Source organism: Heptranchias perlo, chromosome 7 (genome assembly GCF_035084215.1).
Source record: "Heptranchias perlo isolate sHepPer1 chromosome 7, sHepPer1.hap1, whole genome shotgun sequence".
NCBI lineage: Eukaryota > Metazoa > Chordata > Chondrichthyes > Hexanchiformes > Hexanchidae > Heptranchias > Heptranchias perlo.
In genome coordinates this window covers 98,029,676-98,042,010 of record NC_090331.1, presented here as the reverse complement: position 1 = coordinate 98,042,010, position 12,335 = coordinate 98,029,676, and the positions used below count along the sequence as shown (strand labels likewise).

Below are 12,335 nucleotides of genomic sequence, written 5' to 3'. Positions count from 1 at the left end.
CTGTGGGTCAGGACTGCACCAATCACTGCATTTAACAATGGGACCGCCACCGCAGAGTTAAACCATCAGTTTTATTTTTCAATAGATTCATAAACTTCCCAACCCCCACCACCTGAAATCTGGGCCAGGTGAAGTTGCTCATTTTTTTATATTTGTTCATGGGATGTGGGCGTCGCTGGCGAGGCCGGCATTTATTGCCCATCCCTAATTGCCCTTGAGAAGGTGGTGGTGAGCCGCCGTCTTGAACCGCTGCAGTCCGTGTGGTGACGGTTCTCCCACAGTGCTGTTAGGAACGGAGTTCCAGGATTTTGACCCAGCGACGGTGAAGGAACGGCGATATATTTCCAAGTCGGGATGGTGTGTGACTTGGAGGGGAACATGCAGGTGGTGTTGTTCCCATGTGCCTGCTGCTCTTGTCCTTCTAGGTGGTAGAGGTCGCGGGTTTGGGAGGTGCTGTCGAACAAGCCTTGGCGAGTTGCTGCAGTGCATCCTGTGGATGGTACACACTGCAGCCACTGTGCGCTGGTGGTGAAGGGAGTGAATGTTTAGGGTGGTGGATGGGGTGCCAATCAAGCGGGCTGCTTTATCTTGGATGGTGTCGAGCTTCTTGAGTGTTGTTGGAGCTGCACTCATCCAAGCAAGTGGAGAGTATTTTGAGCAGAGTCTAACATATCCCCCATTGTACCAGCTGTGTCTGGGAGCACAGACCTGTGGCAGTAGTGCTGCTTCACGCATTTCCCCTTGCTGCATTGGAGCAGCAGAACTCAGCACTTTACTGGCAGGTTCCATCGGCCTTATTTAAACTTTCCGCATGGTCAGGGGTACAGTCAGACATGACCAGTGTCGACTTAAACTATGCAACTTATTGAAACCGGTAACCCCTAAAAACAAAGCAGGGCATCGCCCCGCGCATCGCCGCCGGCAAAGGGCATCGCCGCCGGCAAAGGGCATCGTCCCATATATTACCGAGCCACACAGGCCAAGAAGTCCTAGGTTTGAGTGCTCCTGTGAGCTGAGTCAACTAATCGGAGCTAGGACAGCGGTTAGAAGCCACCACAATGGGCCTCAGTGCCCTTCGATTAGGGAGGAGACAAGAACAACTAAAGGCAGCACTCCTTCCATTCTGAGAATCAGTCCTTCTATCAATCAGTTGCCAGTCACCACCTTAACAACAAGGTACAGATAGAGAAGGCTGTATCAAGGACAGACAGCACAACATTTGACTTCTGCCGTTACTGGAAGCACAGAAATACTTGGGAGGGATTATACAGAAGACCAACAGGGAATAGATTGCACACAGCCTGCTGGAGAGCCTGCTGGAGACCGAGGGTGAACGGATTAAATGAAAGGACGCGACACATCAGGAAACAATGCTTTGTCGGGTCTACCGGCGAACGGGAGGGGGGCCCCGCGGTCTACCGGCGAACGGGAGGGGGGCCCCGCGGTCTACCGGCGAACGGGAGGGGGGCCCCGCGGTCTACCGGCGAACGGGAGGGGGAGCCCCACAGCTCACTGGTGAACAGGAGGGGAGCCTCACAGTTTACCGGTGAACGGGAGGGGGGCCCCGCAGTTTACCGGTGAACGGGAGGGGGGCCCCGCAGTTTGAGGTCCTGACAAGGAGTTAGAGTGTCAATTCCAACACAGCATTATAAAATACTTCTGAAAAATGTCTGCTTATTCTCAGACAGTTTACCTGTATGGATTCCCAAGGGGTCAAAGTTCTCCATGTTACACACTGTGACACAGTTATCTGCAGCGTCCCGCACCACCTCATACTCCACCTCCTTCCAGCCCAGCAACGACTGCTCAACAAGGATTTGATTGGTCATAGCCAAGGCCTAGAGAGAAAAACACACACAATCAAAAATCCATTCAAACCATAGCACCATTCTTCAAAACAAGAACACTTAAACTGCACCCAGCGCAGCCCAAGCAAGTGCTCGGTTATTAAGCGGTTTTAGTCAGTCAATGATCTATTCAGTACATACATCAATGATTTGGATACAGAACTCGAGGGAGTGGTGTTGCAGACAAGACTATAATGGGAGTACCAAAGGAAGCTGCAGGGGGGTAGTGATGGAGTGCTGGAACAGGCAAAAAAGTGACCGATGGAAATCAGTGTCAGTAAGTGAAGTAGCAGATTGGTTTGAAAAATAAATTAGACTTTCAATGTGAAGGAGCAGAGGGATTTGGGGGGTCAGGTTCACGACATTAAAAGCAGCACCTCCATTGGATGAGGCTATAAAATCCTGGGTTATGTGACGAGGTATAGGATACAAGGGTCCAGAAGTAATGGTGACTCTGTAAAAAGCCTCACTAAGACCACAGTTGGAGGACTGTGTGCAGTTTTGGGCTCTGCACTATGGGAAGGATGTTGAGGCAGTAGAGAGGGGACAGAACAGATTCACTGGGAAGCTGCCTGGTCTGAGGAAATACAATACACAGAAAGACTTAAACAATTGAGGCTGAACAGGAGATTAAAGAGTAATTTGATAGAGGTGTTTAAAATTGTGAAGGGACGGAGAGAGTAGATAGACTTAGACTGTTTCCAGAGGTTCTAGGGTCTAAAATGAGGGGACATAGATACAAGACCAAACTGGAAAAATTACCCGGTCCGGATGGGATGCATCCTAGGTTACTGAGGGAAGCAAGGGTGGAAATTGCAGACTCTGGCCACAATCTTCCAATCCTCCTTAGATATGGGGACGGTGCCGGAGGACTGGAGGGTTGCAAATGTTACACCCCTGTTCAAAAAGGGGGAGAGGGATAAACCTGGAAACTACAGGCCAGTCAGCCCGATGGTGGGGAAAGTTTGAAACAATAATCCGAGACAAAATGACTTGTCACTTGGAAAAACATGGGTTAATAAATGGAAGTCAGCACGGATTTGTTAAAGGGAAATCATGTGACAAACTTGATTGATGTGGAGATGCCGGTGATGGACTGGGGTTGACAATTGTAAACAATTTTACAACACCAAGTTATAGTCCAGCAATTTTATTTTAAATTCACAAGCTTTCGGAGGCTACCTCCTTCCACATCGTTCACCTGAGGAAGGAGGTAGCCTCCGAAAGCTTGTGAATTTAAAATAAAATTGCTGGACTATAACTTGGTGTTGTAAAATTGTTTACAAACTTGATTGAGTTCTTTGATGAAGTAACGGAGAGGGTTGATGAGGGCAGTGTGGTTGATGTTGTGTATATGGACTTTCAAAAGGCATTTGATAAAGTACCACATAATAGACTTGTTAGCAAAAATAAAGCTCATGGGATTAAAGGGACAGTGGCAGCATGGATACAAAATTATCTAAGGGGCAGAAAGCAGGGAGTAGTGGTGAACGGTTGTTATTCAGTCTGGAGGGAAGTATACAGTGGTGTTCCCCAGGGGTCAGTATTGGGAACATAAGCTGGGATTGTTCTCCTTAGAACAGAGAAGGTTAAAGGGAGATTTAATAGAGGTGTTCAAAATCATGAAGGGCTTTGATAGAGTAAATGAGGAGAAACTGGAAGGAGGGTCAGTAACCAGAGGGGACAGATTTAAGGTAATTGGCAAAAGAACCAGAGTGAGGGGAGATGAGAAGAATTTTTTTTATTATAAACGCAGGGAGTTGTTATGATCTGGAATGCAAGGGTGGTTGAAACAGATTCAATAACTTTCAAAAGGGAATTGGATAAATACTTGAAGGGGAGAAAATTGCAGGGGAGTGGGACTAATTGGATAGCTCTTTCAAAGAGCCGGCACAGGCATGATGGGGTGAATGGCCTCCTCCTGTGCTGTATGATTCTATGATTCAATGATTCTAGAGGAGGCCAGCGAATAGCCAGCAGGAGCCGGAGCCCGAGCTGTTTTATTTTTTTACTTTCTCCGAGGTACTGTACTGTTACCAAGCAAGCTTGCCTTTGGATTAGAAAATTGCAAATTTCACTCGTCCCTGGTTGGTTTGTGTGGCCCGAGTCTCTATCAGTATCGAGGTTGTTACTGGTCTTCACTGTCTCAAAGCTGCTCCTCCTCAGATTGGGAACCTTGACCTTCCCATTCCTACTTATTGCTCTGATCGCACCAGTGGGCTTACACTGAGATGGAACTGTCTTTTCCCCCAATTTAATCTTATACCCCCACCCCGCTCCCCCAACCCCAAGAGCCCGACTCTTGCTGGCGGACAGTTTTATAAGTGCTGGCAGCCCTATGGTATCTGACCCAAGCACTCAATCTCCATGAGTGAGCCGAGACAGGCTATTCAAACACAAAGGGTATATCTGCCAAATTCCAACCTCTCTGGACCCACAACCCAACAATGACATGTGCACTTTCCAACAAGGTTCACTGGACAGTGATCGGAGCCTGGGGGCTCCAGCCCCAGCCCCAGCCCCAACCCCAGCCCCAGCCCCCCCTCCTCCCCAACCTGGGGGCCCCAGCCCCTCCCCAGCCTGGGGGCCCCAGCCTCTCCCCAGCCTACGGGCCCCAGCCCCCTCCCCAGCCTACGGGGCCCAGCCCCCTCCCCAGCCTATGGGGCCCAGCCCCCTCCCCAGCCTGCAGGCCCCAGCCCCCTCCCCAGCCTACAGGCCCCAGCCCACAGGCTCCAGCCCCCTCCCCAGCCCACAGGCCCCACTTGTAGCAACTCTGCTGCTGACTTGGCTGGAGGGCTGCGACTTTTGGAAAAACTTTTCTTTTTAAGAAGTGCTGATTGATATTTTGTCGGATGTCTCAGACTGTTGCATCCTGCTTATTCCTGCAGAAATCCAGGGGGTCTTCTGACGTGTGGGGGCTCAGTGCTACAATGTCTTGACCCAACCCCTTCTTTTCCAAACTACTTGCTTAGATTTTTCACTTCTCCACCTTATGCCATGTGATGACCTGTGGTTGGAGGAAGTGGACAAATGACCACTGCCTGCCCTCGGTGTTTTGCTGGGTTTTTTTATTCGTTCATGGGATGTAGGCGTTGCTGGTGAGGCCGGCATTTATTGCCCATCCCTAATTGCCCTAGGTGGTGGTGAGCCGCCTTCTTGAACCGCTGCAGTCCGTGTGGTGAAGGTTCTCCCACAGTGCTGTTAGGAAGGGAGTTCCAGGATTTTGACCCAGCGACAATGAAGGAACGGCGATATATTTCCAAGTCGGGATGGTGTGTGACTTGGAGGGGAACGTGCAGGTGGTGTTTCCATGTACCTGCTGCTCTTGTCCTTCTAGGTGGTAGAGGTTGTGGGTTTGGAAGGTGCTGTCGAAGAAGCCTTGGCGAGTTGCTGCAGTGCATCCTGTGGATGGTACACACTGCAGCCACAGTGCGCTGGTGGTGAAGGGAGTGAATGTTTAGGGTGGTGGACGGGGTGCCAATCAAGCGGGCTGCTTTATCTTGGATGGTGTCGAGCTTCTCGAGTGTTGTTGGAGCTGCACTCATCCAGGCAAGTGGAGAGAATTCCATCACACTCCTGACTTGTGCCTTGTAGACGGTGGAAAGGCTTTGGGGAGTCAGGAGGTGAGTCACTCGCCGCAGAATACCCAGCCTCTGACCTGCTCTTGTAGCCACAGTATTTATATGGCTGGTCCAGTTAAGTTTCTGGTCAATGGTGACCCCCAGGATGTTGATGGTGGGGGATTCGGCGATGGTAATGCCGTTGAATGTCAAGGGGAGGTGGTTAAACTCTCCCTTGTTGGAGATGGTCATTGCCTGGCACTTATCTGGTCCGAATGTTACTTGCCACTTATGAGCCCAAGCCTGGATGTTGTCCAGGTCTTGCTGCATGCAGGCTCGGACTGCTTCATTGTTTGAGGGGTTGCGAATGGAACTGAACACTGTGCAATCATCAGCGAACATCTCCATTTCTGACCTTATGATGGAGGGAAGGTCATTGATGAAGCAGCTGAAGATGGTTGGGCCTAGGACACTGCCCTGAGGAACTCCTGCAGCAATGTCCTGGGGCTGAGATGATTGGCCTCCAACAACCACTACCATCTTCCTTTGTGCTAGGTATGACTCTAGCATACTGTTTGCAGGTGCAAGGAGTTGCAGTTTGCAGCGACAGATTGACTCCGGCCCTGACACAGGCCTAGTTTGTCTTTCTCACTTGCGTTCTCACTCTCTGCGTCAGTCACAGCTCCATTCTCTTCACCCCATGCTGCTCGTCGCTCCTCTGTGCTCCATCTTGTAAAGATGGCCCCGGCCCCGGCCCTATTTCTGACCGTTATTGCTCCTGTATTGGTTTGACTTCTGTTTTAATAAAACAGTCTTCCCAGACCAGTTTGGGGAGATATGTAGATCCTCAGTGCGATAACTCACCACAAACTCCACAGAGCACAGCTGGCCATCCTAAACCAGGACAATCACCCTTCTCTCACAGGCTGACTCAGCTTGGTTTCCAATATTTTGTTTTTATTTTTCCTTCCATACTTCTTGCCTTTATATGGAATTACATGGAAATAACAGCACAGGAGCAGCCATTTCACACGACCAGTCCAGGCTGGTATTTATCCTGCACATGAGCAGTATCCTAATCCCTCTTCCCATCTCCCTTTATTCCCCTTTCCTTCAACCCCCCTATCTAATCTATTCTTAAATGTTGTCCTGGTCTCTGCTTCAATCACCAACTCTGGTATTGCATTCCACAGTCTCTGTGCAAAAATAAACTTTCTCCTACATCTCTTACATTTAAACATCATAGAATCTTACAGCACAAAAGGAGGCCATTCGGCCCATTGTGCCTTTGCCGGCTCTATGGATAGCTCTTTCAATTAGTCCCACTCCCCTGCTCGTTCCCCATAGCCCTGTACATTTTTCCTTTTTTAGTTTATATCCCTGGTTCTGTTGGCAATTATCTTAAATCTGTGTCCCGTTTCTGCTGGCAGGACAGTCGCTAACCAGTTTCTCTCTCTACTCAATGACAAGGCTTCATGATTTTGAACACCTCTATTAAATCTCCCCTTCTCTGCTCGAAGAACGACCCCATCCCTGGTACCATTCTAGTAAATCTCCTCTGCCCCTCTCTAAGGCCTAAAGTGCGGTGCACAGAATGGAACACCATACTCCAGCTAAGGCCTAACCAGTGTTTTATAAAGGTTTAGCATAACTTCCTTGCTTTTGTATTCTATACTTCTATTAATAAAGCCCAGGATCCCATGTGCTTTTTTTTTTAAAAACAGTCTTCTTAACTTGTCCTGGCACCTTTTAAGATGTGTACATATATCCCCAGGTCTCTCTGTTCCTGCACCCCCTTTAAAATTGTACCATTTAGTTTATATTGCCTCTTCCCATCATTCCGACCAAAATACATCACTTCACACTTCTCTGCGTTAAATTCCATCTGCCATGTGTCTGCCCATTTCACCAGTCTGTCTGTGTCCTCCTGAAGTCTGTTACTGTCCTCCACATTGTTTACTACATTTTCTAGTTTTGTGTCATCTGCAATCTTTGAAATTATGCCCTGTACACCCAAGTCCAGGTCATTAATATATATCAAAAAGAGCTCTACTGGAAGAGAGTGGGAAAGAAGTGTGTGAACAGGAGTCCACTCAGCTCTGATGTTCTCCACGTTTAAATAGCCTACATATATAGACTATGTGAATCTTACTCCAAAAAGGAGGCCCTAGTTTGAACAGAATGTTGTACATATTTGGGCTCATGTTTCTCTCCTGTCCTGTTCTCAGTATGTATTTTAAGATGGGCTGAGGCGGTGAGGTGCAGTAAACCCAATCTCTCTCAGCACCTGTCACACAGCAATTCTACAGCCGGGCACTAAACTCGGCCTTCTCTTTCCTTACAGTCTGTTACTACAGATCTCACTCTGCCACTGAAACAAGTCCCATCGAACATACAAATAATGGTCAAGGTATAAAGGCCATTTCTGGGATCACCAAGGGGATTCAACAAGGTTTTAAAATTATGGTAATTGCAAATTAAGGAGTTGTGTTTCCCTCACCGTATGAAGGCACGGAGGCCGAATGGGACAGCTGGCATTCGACTGATGACCTACACTCACTGGTGTTTAAAACACTGGATAATTGATCAGTCTGCAGGAAACCTGGGCACTTGATCCACTGAAGGCCATTCTGACATATTGTCATGTTGGATTATGTTATGCTCATTCAGTACACATTTATATCAGTACTGTACATCACCCTATTTGTATGCAATGGATTAAAAGACAAGCAAACCCTGTCTATTCGATGTACGACACTCTGAAGGCTCCACAGACTAATCTGCAACTTGGTATTCGTCAAATTAGAATTGGACAAATTTTTTTTAAAATCCAGAAGCACGAGAAGTGTGAGAAAAACAAAATCAAGCACGTTCCAGGCTGAAGCTCATTTAACCTACGGACCGCCGGGGAAGCTACCGACAATAAAATAATAATCCATCTGATTGGAAAGTGTAAAAAAGACAAATTGTGCACTTTTCAGACTTCCTTTATTCTAGGATTCCTAATGTTCAAATTCTGCTCACCTCCTGATAGATGAGAGTTAGAAGGGAGTGAATAGCACAAAATATCACAAGACTTTTAAAAATGGAATGAAGTGTCACGCGTTCACATTGTAAATTGTAAGGAATCTTACAAACACCAGGTTATAGTCCAACAATTTTATTTGAAAATCACAAGCGTTCAGAGATCATCTCCTTCGTCAGCTTTCGGAGATTGTCTCCTTCGTCACTCATTCACCTGACGAGGGAGACAATTTCCGAAAGCTTGTGATTTTCAAATAAAATTGTTGGACCTGGTGTTGTAAGATTCTTTACAATTGTCAACCCCAGTCCATCACCGGCATCTCCACATCATGTTCACATTGTAGACGATGGAATGGTTAACGGTCCCCTCCCTTAGTCTAGGTGCACACACAAGTTTTAAGTCACCACCTTATTATTTTTTGACGATGCGTAGTTTAATGCTTATACTCCATACCATCAAAATACATTAAGATCTGATAGGGAAGTGTGAAAACAAATTAACCATATATCAGACTGAAATTCCTCATTTGTATTTGAATTTGGGGAAGTCTCTTAACCTCAATGGAAACAATGGAACAAATATAGAAAAATTAAAAGAGTCCCCACCGCTTACAACGTGCGAATGCCATTAGCCTGGTATAGGCGATGTCAAAAGCCTTGCTAAAATCCACGTAGACTACATCAAACGTGTTACCCTCCTTGTTACCTCCTCAAAAAATTCAATCAAATTAGTCAGACACGACCTTCCCTTAAACATTCCATGCTGACTGTCCTTGATTACTCCGTGCCTTTCTGAATGACGATTTATAACATCAGTCAGAATTGATTCCAATAATTTGCCCACCACCATGGTTAGACTAACTGGCCTGTAATTCCTCGGTCTCTCCTTTTCTCCCTTTCTAAACAACGGTACAACGTTAGCAGTCCTCCAATCCTCCAGCACCACGCCTGTATCCAGTGAGGATTGGAAAATGATGGTCAGAGCCTCTGCTATTTCCTCCCTTGCTTCTTTTAACAGCCTGGGATATATTTCATCCGGGAGTGGCGATTTATCTACTTTCAAAGATGCCAAACCCCTTAATATTTCCTCTCTCACTATATTTATCCCATTCAATATTTCACACTCCTCCTCCTTAACTACAACGTCTGCATCATCCCTCTCCTTTGTGAAGACAGACGCAAAGTATTTATTAAGAACCATATCCACATCTTCCGCCTCCACACATAGTTTACCTTTTTGGTCTCTAATAGGCCCTACTCATCTTGCTCTTTATGTATTTATAAAATATTTTTGGGTTTTCCTTGCCTATATTTTTTCATGCCCTCTCTTTGCTTTCCTAGTTTCCTTTTTAATTTCACCCCTGCACTTTCTATACTCCTCTAGGCTTTCTGCAGTATTGAGCTCTCGGTGTCTGACATAAGCTTTCCTTTTCTGCCTTATCTTACCCTGAATGCTCCTCGTCATCCAGGGGGCTCTACATTTGGCAGTCTCACCCTTTTTCTTTGTGGGAACATGTTTACTCTGAACCCCTTGAATCTCCCCCTTGAACTCATCCCACTGCTCTGACACTGATTTACCTTCAAGTAGCTGTTTCCAGTCCACTTTTGCTAAATCACTTCTCAGCTGAGTAAAATTGGCCTTTCCCCAATTTAGAACTTTTACTCCTGTTCTATCTTTGTCCTTTTCCATAACTATGCTAAATCTAATTGAATTATGATAACTACCATTAAAATGTTCTCCCACTGATACTCCTTCCACCTGCCCAGTTTCATTCCCTAAAACTAAATCCAGAACTGCCCCCCCTCTTGTTGGGCTTGCTACGTACTGGCTACAAAAGTTCTTCTGAATGCAATTTAAGAATTCTGCACCCTCTATACCATTCACACTGTTTGTACCCAGTTAATATTAGGGTAGTTGAAATCCCCTACTATTACTGCCCTATTGTTTTGGCACTTCAGAGATTTACCTACTTATTTGTTCCTCTATTTCCCTCTGACTGTTTGGGGTTTATAGTAAACTCCCAGCAGTGTGATTGCCTCTTTTTTGTTCTTCAGTTCAACTCATATGGCCTCATTGATGATCCATCTAACATATTGTCCCTCCTCACAGCCGTAATTGTCCCTTTAACCAATATTGCGATTTCCCCCCTACTTTTTTATCCCCCTCTCTATCTCGTCTGTAAACTCTGTAACCAGGAACATTGAGCTGCCATTCCTGCCCTTCTTTAAGCCATGTTTCAGTAATAGCTAGATCATAATTTATATCACGCTCTGCAAATTAACGAAGGCTGACCTTAATTGGTGAAAGAATTGCTTTTTGCTTTCCTTCGCAGGGTATCAGACTGAATAAAAATCTAAGCTAACTGCCAAGCAACCTGAAAGATAGCCTCTGGATTACTCCCAGTGAGCATAGGAATTGTAGGATAAGGCAGGTTAATGCGTGGCTGGAGAAATGGTGCAGGAGGGAGGGCTTCAGATTCCTGGGCATTGGGACCAGTTCTGGGGCAGGAGGGACCTGTACAGGCCTGACGGGGTGCAGCTCAACAGAACTGGGACCAATGTCTCACTGGGAGGTAAACTAATGCTGTGGGAGGGGTTTAAACTAATTTGGCAGGGGGATGGACACCAGGATGTAGCATTAGAAAGGAGAATCAAGGTGCACAGACGATTGGGAGAAACAGATAGAACTAGAGTAAAGAATAGTTCAGAAAGAGGAGGGATCAGACAGGGGGCAAATGCGAGGCTGTCTAAGACGAGATTGCCATGCAGGTGTGTAAATACACGTAGTGTGGTAAATAAGGTTGGTGAGCTGCAGGCACAAATCACCACATGGGACTGTGATATAATGGCAAAAACATGACCCCAAAAGGAGGGGAGAATTTGGTATTTAATATTCCTGGCTACAAGGTGTTCAGGAAAGATAGGGAAGGAAAAGGGGTGGCAGTTTGATCAAAGAAACTATTATAGCACTGGAAAGGATCAAAGGCAGAATCTATTTGGTTAGAATTAAGGAACAATAGAGGAACTATTACACTACTGGGTGTAGACTATAGGCCACCAAATAGTGGGAAGGAGGTAGGAGAAAATTTGCAGGCAAATTACAGAAAGATGCAGGAACTATAGAGTAAGTGATAATGGGGGACTTCAATTATCCCAATATAGACTGCGACACTAACAGTGTAAAGGGACAAGAGGGGGAGGAATTCTTGAAATGTGCAGAAGAGGATTTTCTTGATCAGTGTGTTTCCAGCCCAACGAGGAAGGAAGCAGCGCTGGATCTAGTTCTGGGGAATGAAGTGGGGCAAGTGGAGCATGTTTCAGTGGGGGAGCATTTGGGTAACAGTGATCATAATATCATCAGCTTTATGGAAAAGGACAAGGAACAAACAAATATGAAAATACTCAACTGGAGGAGGGCTAATTTCAGAGAGTTAAAAAGGGATCTGGCCCAAGTAAATTGGAATTAAAAATTGGTAGGAAAAACAGTAATTGAAGAATCATAGAATCATTACAGCACAGAAAGAGGTCGTTCCGCCCATCAAGCCCATGCTGGCTCTTTGTAAGAGCAATCCAGTTAGTCCCATTCCCCCATAACCTGCAATTTTTTTCTCTTCAAGTATTTATCCAATTCCATTTTGAAAGCCATGATTGAATCTGCTTCTACCACCCTTTCAGGCAGCACATTCCAGATCATAACTACTCGCTGCAAAAAAAATGTTCCTCATATCACACTTGGTTCTTTTGCCAATCACCTTAAATCTATGTCCTCTGGTTCTCGACCCTTCCGCCAATGGGAACAGTTTCTCTTTATTTACTTTAATCTAAACTCTTCATGATTTTGATCATCTCGATCAAATCTCCTCTCAACCTTCTCTGTTCCAAGGAGAACAACCCCAGCTTCTCC

General features: G+C 46.1%; 1 protein-coding gene across 1 annotated transcript in view; it reads right to left on the bottom strand.

Annotated features, from left to right (window-relative positions):
• The window catches only part of cps1 (carbamoyl-phosphate synthase 1, mitochondrial), a 345,020-nt gene that overhangs the window by 248,469 nt on the left and 84,216 nt on the right, over positions 1 to 12,335 (bottom strand). The window contains exon 14 of the mRNA XM_067988237.1: positions 1,694 to 1,838. Coding sequence (XP_067844338.1) covers positions 1,694 to 1,838 — 145 coding nt within the window. The remainder of the gene's footprint in view (positions 1 to 1,693; positions 1,839 to 12,335) is intronic.